Raw genomic sequence first — 20,046 nt, 5'->3', positions numbered from 1 at the left:
TTCCAGCTCCAGATTGGACACTTGAGGAAACAAGTCTGAATCACCCAAGATATGCTAAGGCCCACAGCATGGTCTGCTTGTGCTGTCAGAGCGCAATACCTTCGATTGTGGAATTTATAAAGAACAGGAACTCATTTCTCACAGCTCTGGAGGCTGCAAAGTCCACCACAAAAGGCCCAGGCCTGGTGGGGTGCAGCTGCTCCCCGCTTCCCCGGCTGGGGGAGGCAAAGCAAGCAAGCTCACCCATTGACTTGTTTTATTTTTGTCAGGGCTGGGAATCCAGCCCCAGGCCTCGCACACACCAAGAACGCCACCAGTTGCTGAGCTGCTTGTTCCTTCAGTCCCCAAGTCTTTGCTAGGGTGTGAGCCCCAGCCGTGAGCCAGGGCCTGCAGGTCTCCCTGGGCCGCGCCTCTCAGTACTGGCGCACCAGGGTTAAGTTTCAACACGACTTCTGGAGAGAGCGGTCCATTAGTCATGTTTTGGTCTTAGGACAGGGCATGCCAAGCCATAAAATGCCACATTTATGTCACCAGCCCCAGAATATTTAGCCTGAGCTAACATTTTCCAGATACAGTGAGAAAGAACTATGTTCTTAAACTCAAAATGGCTTTGGTTTAGATAGCTCAAGTACAAAGCAAAAGACTCAAAGGAAAGGGCTAAATAGCAGCTTTATGACAGAAGTAGCAGGAAACAGAGGTTTTCTTTCAGACTGAAAAATCTTACTGAGGCTTGACTCTCCCTTTCCTACTACTTCCGCCTGTGACAGAATGTAAGACGGAAGCCCAGACCCAGTTTTAGATCTATTAATTTCCTCTGCAGTGCATCTAGCTCTCACTTTCATCCCTGGCCTACTTTTTTTTTTTTTTTTCCGTGGTACCAGGGATTGAACTCAGGACCCTGAGCTTGCCAGGCAACCCTGGCCCACTTTTTAAGCCACAGCAGAAAGGCATAATTTTACCCAAATAAATCCCACCCTTCTCTGCCTGGCAAGTTGGCTGGCTCCATCTGCAGGGATTGCCACTGGGCTCTGCTGCCCCAGGCCCAAGGATCCCACTTAGCTCTTGATCTCAGTGTTTACTGCTTCCGCCTGGGATCACTGAACTTCTGCTGTGTCTAGGGAAGGCTCACGCCCCTTCCGGTTTCAGAGTTGTTCAGTTTGTTCTCTCTGAACTAGTCCCTACCTCTTGCCATCACTTTCCGCATCCAGCATCCTCTGGTCCATCCTGACACTGCTAGGATGCACCAAATATGACCCTGGAACCCGAGCAAAGATCTTCCTGTGGCGCTGACACAGCCGTGCCCACTGTTCTGAATGGGAGCAGTAGCTACTACTTACACCTATCTTGAGACACTGGACAAGTCACTGTAGAAGTAATAGATGTTACAGCAATCAAGGTAAAGGTCCTTGATTTGAGCATGAGGAGGTGGTTATTAAATTAATGGTTCAAGACTGGGTGCGGCGGCTGTAGTGGTGAACCAGAGGGCAAGTTAGGAAGGTTGGTGTCCAGAAAGACACAGGTGTGTGTAATGATCTCCGGGAGGAGGGGAGGTTCGGGCGGAACAACTGGGTCTGGGCCTGTGAGTCCCAGGGCTCTGGCAGGTGGCGCAGTGGCTGGAGCTTGCTTGCTCACCAAGGCCCAGGTCTCACAGGTTTGTGTGAAGCTGCAGACAGGGTGAGCGCCATGAGTGGGAGAGGTCCTAGGGGTGGGAATGCGGGGTGGATGAGGAGGAAGCAGAACAGGTGAAAGGAAGGTCGAAGGGGGGTGAGGGAAGACAGCAGAGAGGCCGGGGGCAACCAGGGAAGGAGAGGTGGCGACGGATGCTGCTGAACGTGCAGTGGAGCAAGGCAAGGAGGCCCCCTGGGTTCAGCTTGGAGTGCGTGAGCTGCTTGGAAGCGCAGCCAGAAGAGCAGAAGCCAAGTGTGTGGCTTTGGCCTCTCAAACCACCTTCCTCCTCACCCTGCACTGACTTGCTGGGTGCAGGGTGGGCCTCGGAGGGACACTGCTGGTTCCTAAATCTGCTTGGCAACCAAGGGCGGGATCCCACGAGTGGCCACGTCAAAAGACCGCAGTTGTTTATCCTCCAGTACTGAACAGACTTCAAGAGGGCCATGCAAAAGCGGGGGCGAAAGGAATCGAGCAAGGTGACGCGCAGACGGCTTGCAGCTTACCCAGCGCGCGCATGCGCACACAGAACGATCTCAATTACCACCGATGGTCGGGGCTTGTCAGGGCTCATTTTGTTTCCGCTCCTTCCAGTGAACGAGCGTGAAGCCAAAGCCTCCGATCCAGCGATGTCTCAGCGTTCTGTTCTGCGCAGGCCCAGCCTGGAAGTCCCCGCGACGTCCCTGCTCACCACCACCCTCTGGGATGCTCGATCCCAAAGCTGGACCGCTCAGCCTCGGATTTACTCTCTTTTATATGTGGTTTCTGTCCTGGCTGTGGCTGTTCTATCTCTGTCTCCCTCTTAGCTCCTGGGTTTTGAATGCTGATGGTTTACATTATGCTGCCAAGTGAAATATTTTCTCTGACATTAAACAAACAAAAAGCAATTTCTTTGTAGCTGCTGAATTTAACCGGAGCTCTAGTTGGTTTCTCTTGCAGAGCTGAGAATGCCGCACATCCTTCTAGGACGCCCTTCCCGTGTCTGCACCAGCCCTGTGTCTTCACTGGCCACCCATCTGTTGCGATAAGCTCCGGATCCACACCTCCCGAGGTCCTGTTTGGCCTCAGCGTTTTGAAGCTTTTGTGTTAGTTGCCAACATTTGGCAATCCACAAATGCTACCTGGCAATTCTGGTTACCGGGCTGCTCTGGAAAACACTGGCGAGCCAGCACCCTGGGCTGTCGCTGTGGGATTAATGAGCTGGACTGAGGGCTGCTGTCTGTTTTGGAGAAGCTCTGGGTGCTGAAGATCTCCACAGACCCTGACACTCCCTGGCCCTCCCTGACCCTGTCACCAAGCGAGAGCTGCTCTTTACCACCATTCTTGCATTATTCATTTCTTATATTCGAGATAAAAATGAGATTTTTATTGTGCATATGTTTCTATTGAAAATGGGAAAATATACAACCAGTAGAGATGGCTGCATATTTTAAGATGAATAGAATGCGTTTGTTTATTTGTGGAAGGAAATCATTTCTCCAGCAGCCACCTGGCTCCTGAGGGTATTGGGTTTGTGATCTCTAAAGGGGTCCTAGTAGCCACAGGCTTTTAGACTGGTTAGGGTACATGCTTGGGGCATCAGGGGTCATGGATCTATGTTGTTTGTGGTAAGAGGAGGGGGTGTTTATCCTGCATCAAAGCTTAAGGGGAACACAACAGACTGTTTTCTCAATGGCTATTTCCTGTTTTCCTTTCAAAAACATTCTTTTCCCACCACTGTGCTAAACATGAAAATGACAGAAACTGAAGTTTACAAAGTAGGGTCTGTCCCAGTGAAGTGTTCTTTCTAAAAGCCTTCGTGCCGGGGAGATGGCTCAGTGGAATAAGCACTTCCCTGGTAAGCGCAAGGGTCTGAGTTCAATCCCTGGTTCCGGAAAAAATAAAAATAAAAAAAAAAATAAAAGCCTTCAACATTTCTCAAGTTGAGGTGAGGTCTTAGTCACACAAACCCTTTCATAGGAATCCTCCTGCTCCCCCTCCTAACAGTCAATCCTAGGTACTCTCAAGGGTTGCCAGACCAGCACCCTGAAACCCTTAGGGCCCGAGGCCCTCGCCTCTTCTTCCTTCCCTGGGATCCTGTCCCCGACCCCTGCTCTGTGTCATCACTTCCCCAAAGAAGCCACAAACACCCAGTCCCACATCTCCAATTTTAGTTTCTGGGGGAGCCCAGGCCGACAGGTGGCATCAGCAGTGGGCCCAGCCAGCAGATGCAGGAATGGAGCTCCGGAGCTGGACGGGCATAAGTGCCCACTGCAGATGAGGAGTGGGTGGGCAGAGCTGGACAGCCACAGTCACGCAGTTCCAAGACTTTCTTCAGAGTCGGAGCCGCCACAGCTGGCTGATGCAATATTGGTGGCACATGCGTGGCATGGGGCAGTGGTAACTATGGGGATGACGGATGCGCTGGCTTTCATCAAAGCTGCCCGGCCACTCTGGCTGGGTGATTCAGCGTACCCAGCTCCTGGTCCATTGCTGGACTCGGTAGCGTGAGCACCCGACCATGGGATGGCAAGTGATTGTGAGCTGGAGCTGAGTCACAGACCCGCTGTCGTAAGACAGGAGGCGGATACAGCAGCGGTGACTGCACTGACTACTGCACATCCTAGAGCAGGCTCACACAGGTCTGCAGGAGACACGTGATCCACAGGGAGGTGTCTGTCCTCAGTCACCGTGCTGTTGCCTCTCCCTTGACTCACAGGTATGGGTTCCAGGTAGCGCAGGAGAAAAACCTTGAGCGCAGCTCACAGATGGATCAGCGGATCTATGGATCTCTGCACTGGCTGTGTTTGAGAAAGGATTTTTTCTGACCATGTTATTATTGGGTGAAGGGCTTCAGGGACAATGATGAAAGCAAACCTTGCCACTGAGCACAGTGGGGGCAGAAAGGACCTGAGACGTGCGTGGATGCACGGGCAGTGGCACACGGCCCATCTACTTGGTCAAGAGTCTAGGAGGAGCAAGATTGCAAAATTACTTGGAAATGGGGCATGAACTGTACTTGTGGGAATGGACATAGAGCTTGGGGCTCTTGGGCCTCAGGCTGATGCCTGCAGAGAGCATCTATCTACTCCAGGGGAAGTGATGGGGAACCAGGCACAGAGGATGTCCTCTCTGGGGAGCGTCAGTCCTCTCTGCTTGGGCCACCCTGTCGCAGGTGTACTCCACACATGCATGGAGTGGCGGTGGCCATGGGGACCATGCACAGGAACTGCCCAGTAGCAGTGGCTGTCTCTCTCCAAGGCCGACCCATTCAGCCTTGGCCGCTGCTGAGAACTCAACCTGCCAGCAGCAAAATTCAACCCAAGGAGTCCCTGCCAATGCGCTCTTCTTTATGGAACCAGCCACTTTGTGGACGGGGTAGGAGTCCGCCCTGTGGAATTGATCTAGAGACGGGCTTCTGGAGAGGACCACCTGAGCAGCTCTCCTTGAAAGAAGAGCAATGGTCTCCATTTTGACTGAGCCTGACCCTATTTCCTTGTATTGATATGCACAGAGCTGGCTAGGACTTCTGTTTATCCTTTCAGTTGGCCTTAAGCAATGTATATTGTTCTAGCCGAGGTGCTGGTGGTAATTTTTGAAGACAACATGCATGTTTCCCTGATAACCCACACCTGCTGCCCTCCAACATGAGCTGGGTCGACACAGGATAAAGAGCCAGTGTTCCATGCTGTTGACTGGGATCGAGCCTCGAGGTAGAGGCTATGACTTCCTGGGTCTTGAAAGATTACACTCAGAGCCAAAACACCAGACCCCTGAAACATTAGATACTATCTCAACAGCATAATGCAGATTACTTTCTCTGTGTATCCTCTCTGCATATGGCAGAGGTAAATGCAGGCCTCCTTTGTAGCCCAGCTCACAGTGCTGACCTACTTCCCACAAGCCACTCCCTGTTCTTGGCTGAATAAAACCCAGGAGCAGGCCCTGGGTTGCTCTCTTTGTTCTGGAAAGCCATCTTCCTGGCTGGACTTAGGGCCTCTTGGCTCCCCAGTAATTTTATTTATATCTTAGTGTCTTTGGTTTCACTGTCAGTTGCACTGGGAGTGGTAGATTGGAATTAACTTGGTGGGATTCCAATAATGTATTTTTGGGATTATAAGTATAGGCTTCTTGGGCTAAAATGAGAACCAGGAAGGGACTCCCACAGGCTTCGCCTTGCTTGCTTGCACCACAATCTGAAGGCTTAGTGCTTGCTCCACTGGCACTAAGCCACTTAACATCAGGCCTTCCACAGCAAAGGGAGGTATAATGATTAGGATGCTGCTACAAGACCTGTTTACCATCTGCCTTGTGCTACAACTAGGCAACATACCAGAGAATGGGGTTGGTACAGCCCTTTGGAGACCTACGCATTGGGCCAGCAGCCACCACATGGAGCTGTGACATTGGCAGCTGGAACACCCTAAATCAGCAGTGGAATAGGAATGGCATCATCATGGCCCATGATCCACTTGTGGAACCCACGTTTCCCAACCCCAGTGTTCTCCCAGGTACACTGTGCTTCTTGTGTACATGACCAGCTACTGGAAACACCCAAACCTCCAGTAACAGTAACTGGGAAAAATCAACCTCAAGACTTTATAGTACAAATGGTGAAATATTATGCAGCTATTAAAAAGAACAATGCTTGCCTTTGTGTTGGCTCCAAACATGTACAAGATATACTATTAAGTATAAAAAGGAAATCATACACTGGCTTATACAATATGGTAGCACTTACATCCGGTTTTCAGAAGGTAGTATTATGTCTTTCAATAGGCAAAGAAAAGTTCTAGAATGACACATGGGAAACCATGGTTTTTCAGGGAAATAAAACGAATGATTGAGGGTAATGGAGACTGTTTTTTTGTTTTTCCATTCTTTTGTGCCTTCAAGTTTTGGTTTTTGCATTTTTATAAAAACAAGCACACATTATCATACAAATGGGTTAAAATGATTTATAAAAGTTCCTTTTCTGTGTGGTAAAACCAAATGAGCGCCTGTAATCCCAGCCATTTGGGAGGCTGAAAACAGGAGGATCACTACAAATTTGATCTGTATAATGAGACCCTATAGAACCTGTACTAAATACATTTAAAAAAAAATTTTTTTAATGAAACACTTTAATGTTACTTTCAGAGAGCTACTTAATAGTTCAGTGTTGAAAGGAAAAGCACAGCTATTTCATTATGGGGAAAAAGAAACCAATCTCTGACCACCAAGATCCAATTCATCAACACTGTCCAGGAGACTATTTCTCAACCTAGAACACTCTCTTGGAAAGGGCAGCTTAGGCCACAGTTGGTCCTCTGAGTGCTGAGAACCCCAGGCCATCCCTCTACCCAGGGTCTTGTCTAAGGAGGAGGCTGGGGTAGGGACAGTGCTGTCACCTGCATGCTGCCACTCAGCAGCAGTCTTGAGGGACAACAGCACAAGTGAAATCCTCCCTGAGCAAAGCTTCAATGAGCACACAGTACATAGAGCAAGAACGAAAGGAATATGTGCAGAGCTACTGTGGGGAGAGCCGAGGAGCCCAGGCCCATCCGAGGCCACTGGAGGCCACACCGAGAGAACGGAATGTGCCCAGCTGGGGCCCTGGCAAGAGACCAGGGCTGCCATCTCTTCCGGATCCTTCTCAAAACCTGGACTAGGCCAGCCAGGCACATAGTGGATGCTTGACCTGTTTTATTGACTAATAAAGTATGTGAAAAGTACAAGGGAGAAAGGAATATTCCAGCTGTGATCCCAGTGCAAAACAACACGGACACAGCCCAAAGCGAATGCAGCGACGTGTCGGTCATTTCAGGGAAAGCTATTTGCTTGGTTTTTATGTGTGGTGGATGGCATCACTGGGTTGGAGAATCTCCTACCTTCCACTGTTCCACACCATAGAGAAGAATTCACAGATTTTTCCAAACAGGCTATTTTACCCAGCAGCATTTTTACTAAGAGCTTTTAAAGTTAATAAGCAATAAAGAAGATTAAAAAGTAGCAAGAAAATATGCCTGTTGAAAGCAAATTTGTCACCTAAAACATTAATCCTGCCAAATATAAAGGTGAATTAAAGCACTAAACAAAAGTAAAGTGAAAAAATCCTGCCAGGTCTGTCCATTCTGTATAACAATTACTACTTTCTAGCGTGGTTTAAATGTTTTATAATAACTCTACGTGACATAGCTTGTCTATGTAGAAATCTTTTTGTTTGGAAATAAAGATAATTTAAATGCCAAGAAAAAAAGCAACAAATGAATTATAAAATCGTTCTTTTGAAGTTCTGGTGTTCTACTGCAGAGCAAGGTGACTATCCCTCTTCATGTTTATTTCAAAACAGCTAAAAGAGGGCCGGCCAGATAGCTCAGTGGACTAAAGCGCCTGCTTAGGCAGACGTAGGGACCAGGGTTCGATCTGATCCACTGGTGTGCTGTGCCAGCCCCACCCCTGGGGCGTGCTGAGATGGCAATTGAGCCTGGGTGTGGTGGCATGCACCTGGAATCCCAGCGCTTGGGAGGCTGAAAACAGGAGGATCACTGAGTCCAATCTGTGTAGTGAGACCCTGTACTAAATACATTAAAAAAGAAGAAGTAGAAATGGCTAAAAGATTGTAAATGTCCTCACTAAAAACAAATGATAAATACTTGAGGCGACATCTTTGCTCATCACCCTGATTTGACTAGTCCACAATGTAGGCATGTCCCAAAACATCACAATTATGTACACCCCTGTGTGTACATAATTACTGTCAATTAGAAGTAAGATAAAACTTTGCAGAAATCACTTACTCTGTCTCCTCCTGCTCTGTGACACTCTCTTTTCTCAACCTCAACGTGTGTGCGGCAAGTCGTGTGCCTGGGAACACTGGCGTGTCAGGTATGGTGGCCTGGGCTTCACCACTGCACAAACTGGGGTTCTCTGGGAAGGTGATGAGCCACCTTGCAGATTTCTGCTTCTTTTGTCTTAGGAGTATTTGTGTGTCAGCTTTATCACTTAGGAGTTCACTGCACGGCAGGAATATGATCTTTCTGGATAAACACATTGTAAGCTAAGCCAAAAGAAAAAAAAAAATCCAATAAACAAAACAGTCTGTTACTATTTGCCTTTTGTATATTATCTTGTAAAAACAGAATTAAACAAGTCTTCACTTGTTGGGCAAACAGGCAGAGGTAATGATAAGGGACTGTTTGGTTTCTGTCACCGTGAGCAAGGAAATGATCTTCCTCGTCCTCCACTCTACTGACACCGCTTTGCACAAACTCCCACCACTTTGCTACACTGCGCATTAGTAATGGATATCAACAGCCAGACGGTGCAAGTCTCTAGTGAGAACAGTCACAGAATCCAAAGGCTGGAATCAGCAGCCACAGGCCAAACAGCATCTGCGCGTGTATTTTCTTGGGCCTGGATGGCGTTTGAAATTTGTGAAAAGTACACATCAACATTTTTAGAATAGAAGATTTTATTTTCATTAAAAAGAGCAAGGGGTCCCTGGAGAATTGGCAGATCACAGGGCTAGGGAGGAGGAACCTGGGGCATTTTGTTGTTGTCAGCACAATAAGACATATTTCCAAGGGTAATGTGTAGCTGTCAGAAACCTGGAGCAGGGTGAGAGCCCCAGGTAGCCACATGTATGACCCTTTGAGAATTCAAAGAGAATGGTGACAGTGACAATAGTGGGCAGCATCATGAATTAAGAGTCATAAATCCACAGTGACACTAAAACTTACATATTGGGATAAGGGGAAAGGAAAGATTTTTTAACTTAAAGATGATAACTTATGAGTAGAAAAAATTAAAGATAACTGATACATTAACTTGTTATAATTGATTTAGGAAGAAATCAGAAATCAAAATTTAAGAAAGCTCTATATGTATATGTGTATATAACATTGGAACTTGTAATCTTACACACACACACACACACACACACACACACCCCTATATGTACACATACAAACTAAGTATATATCAGCTTTTATACATTTTAAGTTGTGTGTATAGTTCTATAGCTATTAGTGGGACAATATGAGAAATGTGAGCAGAAGCTGCATATTGGGTAATCGTATTGAGCCCATGGTACGTTTCGCAAGTGTGGAAATGCCAATGGAGTTATGAGGAAGAATGTCTTATTCTAGGAATTCATGCTAAATAGTTAGGAAGGGGGCTCAGTCAAACAGTGAGAGAAAGAGAACGAGAGAGACAGAGAGAGAGAGAGAAAAAAAAATGCACATTCCAATAGTTGGTGAATCAGTCTAGTTACAGGTATGTATTGAACTAGTCTTTCTACTTGTATATATTTTTAATTTTCTTCAAAATAAAATATTGTAGAGAAAAACTTCAGAAGATTTTAATGAATTTTTGATTTCTGGCTTTTAAGAAACCTCTGAGCCTATAGCACTTGGGACCTGAAGACCCTAGGTTGCCTCTGTCCCCACCTCTCTGCCCTGTGCACTGTCCGGCCAGCTCCAGGCTCTGATGGCTCTGTCAGCCCACAGGCCTCTGAACTTGTGCTCTTCTTGTGTCCATGACAGAGAATGCTCACCATAGCCAAACAGTTTCTGGACTAGTGCCTTTCTCCATCTCAGCAGCCAATGGAACAACGTGAAGAGAAGGGACCCAGAAATGGCCCATTTTAGCAATACCAGGGCTAAGGGCTTTTTGTTTGTTTGTTTTTTTCTTTCTCCTTTATTTTGCCAGGACTAAATTCTTACAGATGTCACAGGACTTCCCATTGAGGTTTTACAGAGTTGGGAAACAGCTCCAACTAATATAGGGCCGGCAGATGCCTTTAAAAATTACGAGAGCTCCAATTAGATTTTAACGCTATGGGCATTTACATGGGGCTCTGGCAGTGTTTAGTGGCATGCGGCCCTGGCACACAGCACATTCAATTAAGCACTTAATAAACGCTCTGTTTTGGATCACAGGGAAGCTGGCCCTTCCTACTCGCTGAGCAGCCCGTCACCAGGACGGCCTGCTGTCTGCAGGCAGCGCGCCTGTTGGGCGGCCGTGCACACGTTTGTCGCCAGCACTTGCTGCTGAGGGTGACCCGGGCTTACGTCCCACCCTTCTGCCTTCCAGTCTGTGCTTTTCTTTCTCCTGAGTCACCGCTCCCTTTAACCGTGGCTTTGCAACTTTTGCATCTGGGAGGCTGTGGATCATTGGTAGATTTCTGGCCTACGAGCCAAACAAGAGCCCTGTTCTCCGCAGAAAGTCAGCGAAGCAGAAACACAGACATAAATCATGGAGATAAGGAGGGCCGACATCTAGGCGGCAGGACAGTCTCCCCAAGGTCACCGGCTGTGCTGAGCAGGATCTGTTGCCCCGCTGTCACCGGGGGAGGTCACTGGGAGTGAGCAGACGGAAGAAACAACAGCTCTGAGCGGTTTGCAGGTTATGGCCCTTCGCAGGTTACACTTCGTGGTGAATGAGGTCAAACAAGGCCACGTTTCACTCAGCAGTCTCCCTCCCAACAACTCAGGTATTTTTTCTCATTTTTATACCCCTAGCAGTCTTAAAACACAATGCCACAAATGTATTGGCTATCTGGATATGCACTGTCCATATACTTGCGCTTTAATACAATAAAAAGGTTAGACAGGACTGCTACCCTCTTTTAAGAATCAATTTTTAGCTTCTTTTTTTTTTTTTTTTCTTTTTAATGTATTTAGTACAGGGTCTATAGGGTCTCACCACACAGATTGGACTTGTAGTGATCCTCCTGTTTTCAGCCTCGCAAGCGCTTGGATTACAGGTGTGCGCCACCACACCCAGTCTCTAACTTTTTGAGAGTGTTATTGTTCTCACCAAGAATGCTTGTACTGATGTACACAAATAAAATATATCTAGAACAAAGGAACACATACATGGTTTAGTAATTTTTTTCAATACTGGAGGGATTCAGGTAGTCCTCCTGCAGCTGGGCCGGTGCTCTACCCTGAACTCTGTCCCTATGTCAGCTGTTTATACTAAGGTTCCTGATGGACACTTCCCGCACCCTTACTCTCATCTTTGCTGATAGCACCACACGTATTTGCCTTTGAAAATAGTGTAGAGGGTTATAGAATGAGACTGGGGAAGGGCTCCTGTTCAGCAAGGAAGCAGATCCTCACTGGATTTGCCTGGAAGTCGTGAGGCTCCCAGGAAGGCTTTTTGGGAGGATAGGCAGAATGCATCTGAAGCACCCCAACTTGCAGTGCGGAGCCTGGCCTAACACACAGGCGCTGCTCTATACCAGCAGCACGGTGTGGAGTAGGCATGGACAGTCTGTGTCTGCCCTCCAGCTTCCTAACCAGGAAGATATGGCAAATCATTACCCATCCCAAATCCATCTGCACACAGAATAACAATCCCTGCCTTCCAGGGCTGTCATAGGTGCCCCAGTCAGTGTACCCTAGGTAACAGCTCTTGGCAGTGTGCCAAGATTGGGAATGTCCCAAGCTTATGGGGGTGGGGTCACCAGTCCATACCTTCCACATGAGAAACATGATCCTTTCTTCTTTTTTCTTTTGTGGAACTGGAGATTGAACTCAGGCCCTTGCACTTGCCAGGCAAGCACTTATTCTATTGAGCTATCTCTCCGGCCCAATCCTTTCTTCTTACGTGTCTCTCTTATTCTTCTTGTCTTTGGAGGGAAAGTTTTCCCTAAGTCTTAGCTGCTACTTCCAGATCTTGGCTGAGGCTGCTTTAATCTACTATGAGGTCCCCTATTCCTCCTGCCATGGGCAGAAGGTCACCCAGGCACCCATGGTGACACAGCACCATCCTTGACCCCCGAACTCCTCATCTGCTCAGAATTCTTTCCTTCCTTTTCTAATAGTTCTATCATTTTCTTTCCATAGAAAGATGGTTCGTGAAAAGATACAAAGGAATTTTGAAGCCACAGAAACCCCACAAAAAACAGGGATAACTATACTATTTTCAAGCCATGTGAACTTCAAGACAAGACCAAATCAAGAAATTGTAAAAATACTAAATAACCTGATATTGACCAATGAAATTGAAAATGAAATTAAAAGCTGACCATCAAAAAAAAAAAAAAAAAAAAAAGATGGTTCTTTAGTAGAAAGATGCAGTCTTGGTTAAAAACAAAACAAAACACCATTATTCCAAGTTGTTTGGGTTGGACTCATAGATATTCCCTGGAGGGCTGGGCTGTGTTCAAGCATCTCCACCAGCTTTATGAAAAACCAGTGTCTGCTTTCCCCCACAGGGCCTGTGATGAGTGCAGACCATCATGCCTGACTTCTAGATTTAAGTTGATTTTCTTTCAGAGAACTTGTTCCTCTCCGTATTCCTGGTTTTTCTCACAATCATTTCACCTCCACCTCCACCCCCATTCAAAATATCTAAATGTATTTACAACTGAGGATACAGAGGGGGTTGGATTTTTTCCTGCAGGGATCGTGGGTTCCATGCAAATCAGAAGATGTCATATCCCTTGGTGAAGGAATATCTATATTGTGTCCTGGTGCCAGGTGTGGGTCCTGTTACGTCGAAGAGTAAAGGTTGTGTGAAGTATCTAGCAACATTCCAAATAAAAGGCAGCAGAACCTCTAGAAGCTACATGAACTGGTCTTTTATTATGCTGCTTAAGGACATTGAGATCATGGTCTAGATTAGAAATTGAAGGTCATGACTACAGCAATTCTCTCCACTGGCATGAAGTTTCCTTCTATTGGACTCATTCCACGGGCAGCACTAGGCAAACGCTTAATCACTGAGCTCCATCCCCCAGGCTCAAACCTCAGAATCACAGTGGACTTTTCATCCAACCACCAGACTCCTAAGAGCTATCCTCTCAGGAAAATCTAGACTATGATTACCACCTCTACCACTACCTCTGGCAAAGGCTATCACTTCACACCAACAGTGTCCTCAATGACCTTCCCTGTGACATTAGGACAGCCCCCAAACGTTAGCAAAAGAGATTTTTATTTACATAAAATAGTGCATGTTTGTAATCCCAGGTACTTGGGAGAGTATGACAGGAGGATCACAATTTAAACACTAGCTTGGGCAATTTAGCATGAGCCTGTCTTAAAATAAATTTTTAAAAAGGCTGGGGGTATGTATCAGCAGTACAATGCCTGCCTAGCATGTGTGAGGCCCCGGATTCAATTCCCATAGTGAAGACCCCAAAAAGCATCTTGATAATTATCACCCAATTTACCAAAGCAGAGCTACACTTTCACGCTAAAAATGTGACTCATTCTAGATCCATAACCTTAACAATTGCCTAGCTGAAGCTGGCTATGATGGCACCATGGATGGAACACTGGGCTGGGACACAAAACGCTGCCCAGCTGGGATAGGGTGGTGGGGAAGTCACATGCTCCTGCAGTCCCAGCACTCGGAAGGCTGAGGCAGGAGGCTCACTTGATCCCAGGACTTCCAGCCTAGACAACACAATGAGGCTACTTCTTAAAAATTTTTTTTTGCTGGGCATTTCACTCCCATGTTTGCCTCTGTTTAAGAAGAAATGACTATAGCTTTTAAGAGTCCGGTAGCAGCTTTTGGACACTGCTTTGAACTGTTAAGTAAAGAGTTTGGGAAACATGCCTGTGAATCCACTGAGATTGGACAGAAGCCAAATTCTATTATAATACAAAATCCAAGGTGGTGCCTTGTGGGGAACTGATCTCATAGCTCCGGTGCTGTGTTACCCTGGACGCGGATCCTACAGCAGGACATCACTTGGGCTGGGGAATTTTTTTGTTTCCAGATACAATGTTTATGGTCACAAGATTGAGGATGTGCAAACCAAATAATGTCACTACTTCCATTAATAGATAGTGACACAAAGGGGAAAAAAGCACAATGATACACACACATACACACACACACACCTGCACTCACACCAGAGTTGTCATTTATAGTTGTCAACTACAGTCTCTTGGGGAGGGCTGGTCTTTTCTTTTCTTTCTTTTTTCTTTTTTTCTTTCTTCAGTACTGGAAATTGAATCCAGAGCCTTACCACTGAGCTGCATTACCAGTTTGTTTGCTTTCTATTCAAAGGCAAGATCACAATAATTTCCTAAATTGCTGTAGCTGGGCTTGAACTTTCAATCCTCATGCCTCAGTCTCCCAGAGTGCTGAGATTATAGATGTATGCTATCATGCTAGGCTTGTGCTTTTTCTTTCTTTTTTTTTTTTGTGTGTGTGTGTGTGTGTGCTTTTTCTTTTTAAAATTGCCTCACTTCTCCTCTCTACCCCTTCCTCTCTTTTCTTTCCTTCCTCCCCCCATCTTTTTTTCTTTCATTCTCTCTTTTCTTTTTCTAATTGTGGCCCTAGGGATCCAGCCCAGGGCCTCAGGCATGTTAGCCAACAGTTTTGCCACTGAGAGGCAATCCCCACTCCCTTTTAAAACAATTTGGAAACAAAGTCTCACTAAATTGCTAGGCTGACCTCAAACTCAGTATCTTCCTGTCTCAGCCTACCAAGTAGGCTATACTACTATGGGCATGCACCACCAAGTCCAGCTTTCTTTTTTAAATTTTAATATTAAAATATCCTTCCCTTTAGGAAATGGACATTTTAATATTTAAATGTCCTTTCCTTTAACTAACAACAGTTAGTTTTTAAAAACATGAATGGGTTTTAAAAGTTCTGATGAGGGGTTGGGGAGATGGCTTAGTGGAATAAGTGCTTCCCAGGCAAGTGCAAGGGCCCTAGTTCTAATCCCTGGTTCCACCAAAATAAATAAATAAATAAATAAAAGTTCTGATGGGGGATGGCTGATGAGATAGCTCAGAGGACTAAGCCCCTGTTTAAGCAAGCGCAGATACCAGGGTTTGATCCCCAGTACCACGTGTCGCACTGGCCCCGCCCCTAGGTGTGCGGAGCTGGCACGGTGGCTTACACCTGCAACCCCACAGCTGGGGAGGCTGAAAACAGTAGCATCACTACAAGTCCCAGATGCATAGTGAGACCCTGTACCAAGTACACTAAAAAAAAAAAAGAGTTCTGACTGGGGTCAGGATGGAGCTCACCTAATTTGGGAAAGGCCTCGAGTTTTATTCCCACCCAGCATTGCAAAAAATTAATAAAGGAAAAGCTTAACACCTTAACAAGATGTAAAATTTTTCTGAAGTGACATTGGTTCATGAACACTAAAAAACCTACAGAAAGGGGCAGGGGAGATTGGTCAATGGAATAAGGGTTTCCCTGGCAAGTGCAAGGGCCTGAGTTCAATGCCCAGTTCCGCAAATAAATAAATAAATAAATAACCTACCGATGACAACTTTCCAATAAAAACATAATCTTTTCAGAAGCGAGCCAAAGGTAGCTGGGCATTTAAAGCCTCCTCATCTGGCCCCACCCTGCCCCTCTCTCTGCCCTGGGGCACTGGAGGATGGCTCTGGTCCCAGCTAACAGGGACAAACATCCTACCCTAGACCTCTCCATCCTCTGCTCTCATCATCCTGCTCCAAGCCCCAGAAGCAGCCAGAATGGAGGGGCAGCCATCTTCTACCCTCCCTACCCCTCACCTTCAGGGCTCAGAAAACATCCCGCTCCCTCCTGCTGGGTCCCAGCTTCCTTCCCTCCTCCCTCTCCCTGCCTGTTTTCCCCAGGCAACCTAGCCTAGATAGCATGACTACCTGTGTTTCCTCAGGTAACCAAGTTTTCTACTTACCACCGATTTTCAGGACAGATCTGTCTGCCCTGGATGCCCTGTGGCCGCTACCGTGCCTCCCCAGCCACTCGAGTGTGGCTCAAACCTGCCTCCCAATGCTTTATCTTCACTCTTCCACAGCTATTTTTAGAGTTCTTGGCAGGCATGGGGATGCAAGATGGGTGACACAGCCCTGCCTGTTAGGGACACAGTGTATCAGGAAGGACAGTCCAGGGGAAATTCACCACGCCTCCTATCCGAGAGTAGACAGCATGCAGTTTTGCATAAACACTGTTTTGGGCACAGATGGAGTCCTTTGAGTATGTACTGGACAGATAAATGGAGAAAAGATGACCTGACTTAACATACCTTCATTGCCTGCATTCAGTGAATATTCATCAATCACGTATAAGGTGTTAGGAAAATTGAAGAATTCTGAACAGTTAGGGCTGAAAGCAGACTCTCATGAGAATCCAGACCCGCACTTCATGTGGTCGGTGTCCACAGCTGTACAGCTGTGTGCACACTTCAGAGGGTGGGGCCTGCACACTTTGAAACAGGCTCCAGAGCACACACCTGGACCTCGGAGCCCAGCAGTGAGCGCAGATTGACCCTCAGTACTGTCACACCCCACTGCAGGTCTTGCTTCCTATGCGCTGCCCACGCCTGCTTTCTGTAAGAGCTTATTTTGTTCACTTTCTGTTTTAGTACAACAGTAACATTTACCGGAGGCCTAGTGTGTGCCGAAGAACGTGCCCTGGGATGCAGGAATACAGAGGCTAGGCAGCTTGCTGGGCTCTCCACTCACTCCGGAGTGGCGCCCTTGAACAGCAAGGAGTAGGAGGAGCATCACAGGTGACCTTCCCAGTTGGAAAAGGAGCACCTTTCTTTCAGAAAAAGATCTGTTTTGTTGGTCCTTTTCAGGGCAACCGATTAGATGGAGCTCAGCGGCACCAAGGCCCTGGGTTCAAGCCCTAGTATAGATGGATGGGAGTACTATAGTCCACTTTCTCCCCTACAGAAAGCCTAAGAACGGGAAGATGCAATCAGTCTTGTCCAAGTAGAGTGGTCTGCAGTGTGAGATGGGCCAACTCTGCCGGTCCCACCCTCCCTAGGAGCCAGAGGTCTCAGGAATATACAACATCTTGCTAGCTAAGAAAGAAGTTTTCCCATCACCCAGCTTTTCCCCCTCATGCTGAGGATTAGACACAGGCCCCTCATCCTGAGCTGCACCCCCAGCCCTCTATTATTTTTTTCATTTGGAGCCTGGGCCTCACTAAGTCACTAGGGTGCAAAGGTGGGGCTTGAACTTGCAATCATCCTGCTTCAGCCTCCAGGAATGCTGAGTTTTTATCCCCCCATTTTGGTTTATCCAAGGCTGGCCACTTCCCATTCAAGGTCCCTATTTAGAAAAGACCCTACACTTTATCCACGGGGGAAAGATGAGAGATGCAGGAATAAGAGTAAGCCTGGGACATATGCTTCATCTGTGACTGAGTCCCTGCACTTGTGTCATAGGCTGGTCACACAGGTCAGAGCACTGCAGCTGTAACCATTGAGCCAGACTTAACCCTCCTGTATTCAGCCTGTGCCACACTCTGTGATTTGAACTGCATGGGCCCAGGAATTCTGGGAAGAAGTCTCTTTCCCTTAGAGGAAATTGCTGCCAGCTCCAAACGACTGCCACATCACGTTCCACAGGGCCAACGCCACATCACGTTCCACAGGGCCAACTATGTGCGCCGAGGGAGTGATCAAGTCACTAATTCAGGAGAACCCCTTTCTTTCAGGAGGTGAGTGAAGTGTAACACAATCCTGCTGCTTTCTCGCAGTCTGACCACAGGAGGATGACTAGCTCTCTTAATGGACCAGGAAAGCCAATAGAAAACACCCAGAAGTTCAAAATTCCAGAATGCTGGCAAAAGAGTTGTTCTGAGTTCCTGCACCATCTTAATGCACTGTTGAAAATCCAGGACGGCAGATGACATAGGAGAGAAGCTACTGGGAAGAAAAATAAAATACGCTGCAGCATCTTCCCCTACACATGACCTTCCAGGTCCCTACTTAGCTGATGCGCAGACCTCGTCGGTGTCACTATACAAGGGCACGAAGGATGGACAGATAGATCACAAAGGCCCCAACACGTTCATTCGATAAAACAAATTAATTTTTCAATCCTGAAAATCCACCTGAAAGATAAGTGAATCATTACCTTGAGCATGCGGATCTCCCGAAGGGCGATTTTCTTAATGACAGGGTCATCTTCCGATTCCAGAAACTTCTTGATGGCCACAATCTGACCCGTGTCCCTGTTTCTGCATTTGAAAACAACTCCATAGGACCCTTCTCCAATTTTCCCGATTTTTTCATACTTCTCCATCATAGAGGAATAAATCTTGCAATGGATTTTCACATCGCTTTCAAATGTCGCCGAGAAATGACTGCAGGGCTGGGCTGTACTCAGCGGCCCAGGCGCGCAGGGACTGCAATTCAGAACCTGGAGCCGAGGGCGCCGCCACGCACCGCACCGGCGGGCCCGTCCTGAGGCAGCCCCACTTCGGGCCCTGCTTCGGCAGAGAGCGCGGTCAGGGTCGAAGGCGCCCCAGTTCACTGCCTGCCGGACACCCAGCGAGCAAAGTGCAAGCCGGCATCCTCAACTATCCCGCTGCAAGCTGATCTGTCTGCTCAGCGGTGTGGTTCATCTGATCTGACACAGGGCCGGATGGAGAACCGGAAGGCCAAGGGCTTCCCCGGTTCTAATTTCGGGTCTCACTTCCCAGCCGCAAGAAGACACCGCGCGGTTCCCGTGGGGGCAACGGGACCTCCCGATCAGCAGCTGGCATTTCGCGCTCCTTTCCAGCACCCTGAGGGCCCGCCCCCTGCAGTTCTCCCCGCCCACCAGCCGTCGCTATGGAAACCGGCCCCTCCCCGGCCTCTGTGGGCGGAGCCTCTGCGCCTTGCTCCTGGGCCGATGTTGCTCCTGGGCCGATTTTGCTCCCGGGCGATCTTGGCACGGCTGGGTTCGTCCAACAGCCGGGAAGATCCGCAGGACTGCTAAATCCAAACTGGGCCCGGTGATGCTTGCCTGCCATCCCAGGTCTTTGGGAGGCAGAGACAGGAGGATCTGGAAATTGAGCCCAGCTTGGGTAATTCAGCAATTTAGCGAGACTCCATCTCAAGAAGAGCTGGGGGTGTAGCTCATTGCAAAGGTCCTGAGTTCAGTCCTCAGTATATTAAAAAAAAAAAAAAAAAAAAAGGAGGGGGGGCTGGAGAGATAACTCAGTAGAATAAGCACTTGCCTGGAAAGTGCAAAGTCCTGAGTTCAATCCCCGGTTCTGCAAAAAGAAAAGAAAAAAATTAAAAAGCCAACTCCTGCAGGTCGTGGTGAACACGGCGTATGAAACCGCTTGAACACCCCTCCCAAGCCAAGGGATTCCCCAACCCACACCTTGCAGTGACCAAGGTCACTCCTTCGGGTGCCCCCAGCCCATCAGAACTGAGGGCAGCTTCTGAGCGGCAGGCTCGGTGCAGGAAGGAAGGAGAGAGCCGGAGTGGAGGCCGCTCGAAGGGCTCCAAAGGCCTGTGCTAGGCAGGGCACCGAGCTCGGCCTTACTGGTGTCAGGCTCCCATGCGTCCTGGTGCAGCCCGGCCCTGCTGCTCAGAGCTGGCCACGGTGCTGGGCAGAGGGTGGGCGCCCTCGGTCCTACTCTAGGCCCCAAGCCAAGTAGCTTGCAGGGAAAACGGGACAAGCAGGCAGGCGGGGGTGCTTGGGGCCCTAAACTGGGTGCAAGGTG

General features: G+C 47.9%; 1 protein-coding gene across 2 annotated transcripts in view; it reads right to left on the bottom strand.

The window, feature by feature from the left end:
* Cdkl1 (cyclin dependent kinase like 1) overlaps window positions 1-19,121 on the bottom strand; it is a 53,361-nt gene extending 34,240 nt beyond the window's left edge. The window contains exon 1 of one of the 2 annotated variants that reach the window (XM_004638762.3): window positions 18,465-19,121. In XM_004638762.3, coding sequence (XP_004638819.1) covers window positions 18,465-18,635 — 171 coding nt within the window. In that variant the 5' untranslated portion in view covers window positions 18,636-19,121. The remainder of the gene's footprint in view (window positions 1-18,464) is intronic. The other variant, XM_012516361.2, reaches the window with a different exon arrangement.
* Between the last annotated feature and the right edge of the window lie 925 nt (window positions 19,122-20,046).

This window comes from Octodon degus, unplaced genomic scaffold (assembly GCF_000260255.1).
Source record: "Octodon degus isolate 3935 unplaced genomic scaffold, OctDeg1.0 scaffold00102, whole genome shotgun sequence".
NCBI lineage: Eukaryota > Metazoa > Chordata > Mammalia > Rodentia > Octodontidae > Octodon > Octodon degus.
Note: the sequence above shows the minus strand (reverse complement) of the source record. Positions and strands in the feature narration are given on the sequence as shown.